The sequence below is a fragment of the Echinops telfairi genome, unplaced genomic scaffold, assembly GCF_000313985.2.
Source record: "Echinops telfairi isolate 266 unplaced genomic scaffold, ASM31398v2 ScPeMD7_7410;HRSCAF=8448, whole genome shotgun sequence".
Lineage (NCBI taxonomy): Eukaryota > Metazoa > Chordata > Mammalia > Afrosoricida > Tenrecidae > Echinops > Echinops telfairi.
The window spans coordinates 25,551,463-25,553,087 of NW_022111310.1; the positions used below are offsets into that span (position 1 = coordinate 25,551,463).

The 1,625-nt window shown below is 43.4% G+C and overlaps 1 protein-coding gene across 1 annotated transcript in view; it reads right to left on the minus strand.

The window, feature by feature from the left end:
- The window catches only part of C5 (complement C5), a 101,068-nt gene that overhangs the window by 17,153 nt on the left and 82,290 nt on the right, over positions 1-1,625 (minus strand). Inside the window, exon 33 of the mRNA XM_004712562.2 lies at positions 877-934. Within this exon, the coding sequence (XP_004712619.1) occupies positions 877-934 (58 nt within the window). The remainder of the gene's footprint in view (positions 1-876; positions 935-1,625) is intronic.

The window sequence follows — 1,625 nt, forward strand, 5'->3', positions numbered from 1 at the left end:
AAAGCCCACATGGAAGAAGCACACCAGCCTGTGTGACCACGAGTTGTCGAAGGGATCAGCTATCAAGCATCAAAGAACAAAAAATCATATCATTGTAAATGAGGGTGAGTGCAGAGTGGAGACTCAAAGCCCATCGGTAGGCAACTGGACACCCCCTTACTGAAGGGTTGTGGGGAGGAGATGAGCGAGTTAGGGTGCAGGGTAGCAACGATGAAACATAAAATTTTCCTCCAGTTCTTAAAAGCTTCCTCCCCCCCCCACTATCATGATCCCAATTCTACCTTATAAATCTGGCTAGACCAGAGGATATACATTGGTACAGATAGCAACTGGAAACACAGGGAATCCAGGACAGATGACCCCTTCAGGACCAGTGGTGAGAGTGGCGATGCCTGGAGGGTGGAGGGAATGTGGGGTGGAAAGGGAAAACCGATTACAAGGATTTACATATAACCTCCTCCCTGGGAGATGGACAACAGAGAAGTGGGCAAGGAGAGACGTCGGACAGTGTAACATATGACAAAATAATAATTTATGAATTATGAAGGGTTCATGAGGAAGGGGGTAGTGAGGAGGGAGAGGGGAAATGAGGAGCCGATATTGAGGGCTCAAGTAGAAGGCAAATGTTTTGAGAATGATGAGGGCATCAAATGTACAAATGTGCTTGACACAATGGATGTATGCATGGATTGTGATAAGAATTGTACGAGCCCCCAATAAAATGATTTAAAAAAATACTTGTCATATTCAGCATACACAAAAAGAAGTTTCATATTTTCTGGTCATCTTAAAATTCAAAAGGATGTGAAGAAATTATGCTAAGGGGTAAAAACAAGAACTCGAAGTCTATGGTCCCCGTTGTGGAAGGAGGCTCACCTGGCACAAGCTACGATGCGCTTGTAATCCGTCTGGCTGTAGGATCGGAGGCTGGATGCTAGTTCCAGCAACAGGACCAAGCAAGAAGAACACAAACAAAGTAGAGATCTGTTAAAACTGGTTTTGGAACCTGTCAGAACAGCATCATTAATAAGCAGGTCTCTGAATACATTTAAAATGATTTGTGATTTGGAAGTTGAGCATCTTAATGATTTTAATGGAAACTCATGATTACTGATGATATCAGGAAACCTTTAAATACGCAGACGGGGGTCTCTGCTCTCCAAGAATTTATTTTTTTTTCCAAGAATTTATTTTTAAGAAGTCATTTAAGGTTAAGAATGGATTGAAAACAGGTTGAGGGAAAGTTTGGGGGAGGGAGCGCAGATTCCTGGGTTCCCTGGTCATTGGAATGTTTCCAGTAGAAACAGATCCTGAGCCTCCGTAGAAAGGCACCAGGACGAAGGCAGGAAGACTCATCCTGACCCCAGAAGCTGTGGCCGGGGGAGGACTGCAAGTGTGCAAGTGGGCTTGCTCTGGCACCGGGAGAAGGGGACCAACGAGGAGGGGGATGTGAGGGCCATAGGTTAAAAAAAATACATGAGTATGTGGGTGTATGTATGTACAGACAATATACATATATAGCACATATTACATAGCATAAATATACATATATAATACATATCACACAGCATAAATATGTGCACATGTGAAAACCATAACTGCCAGAGATTAAGTTGAAGGTGGAG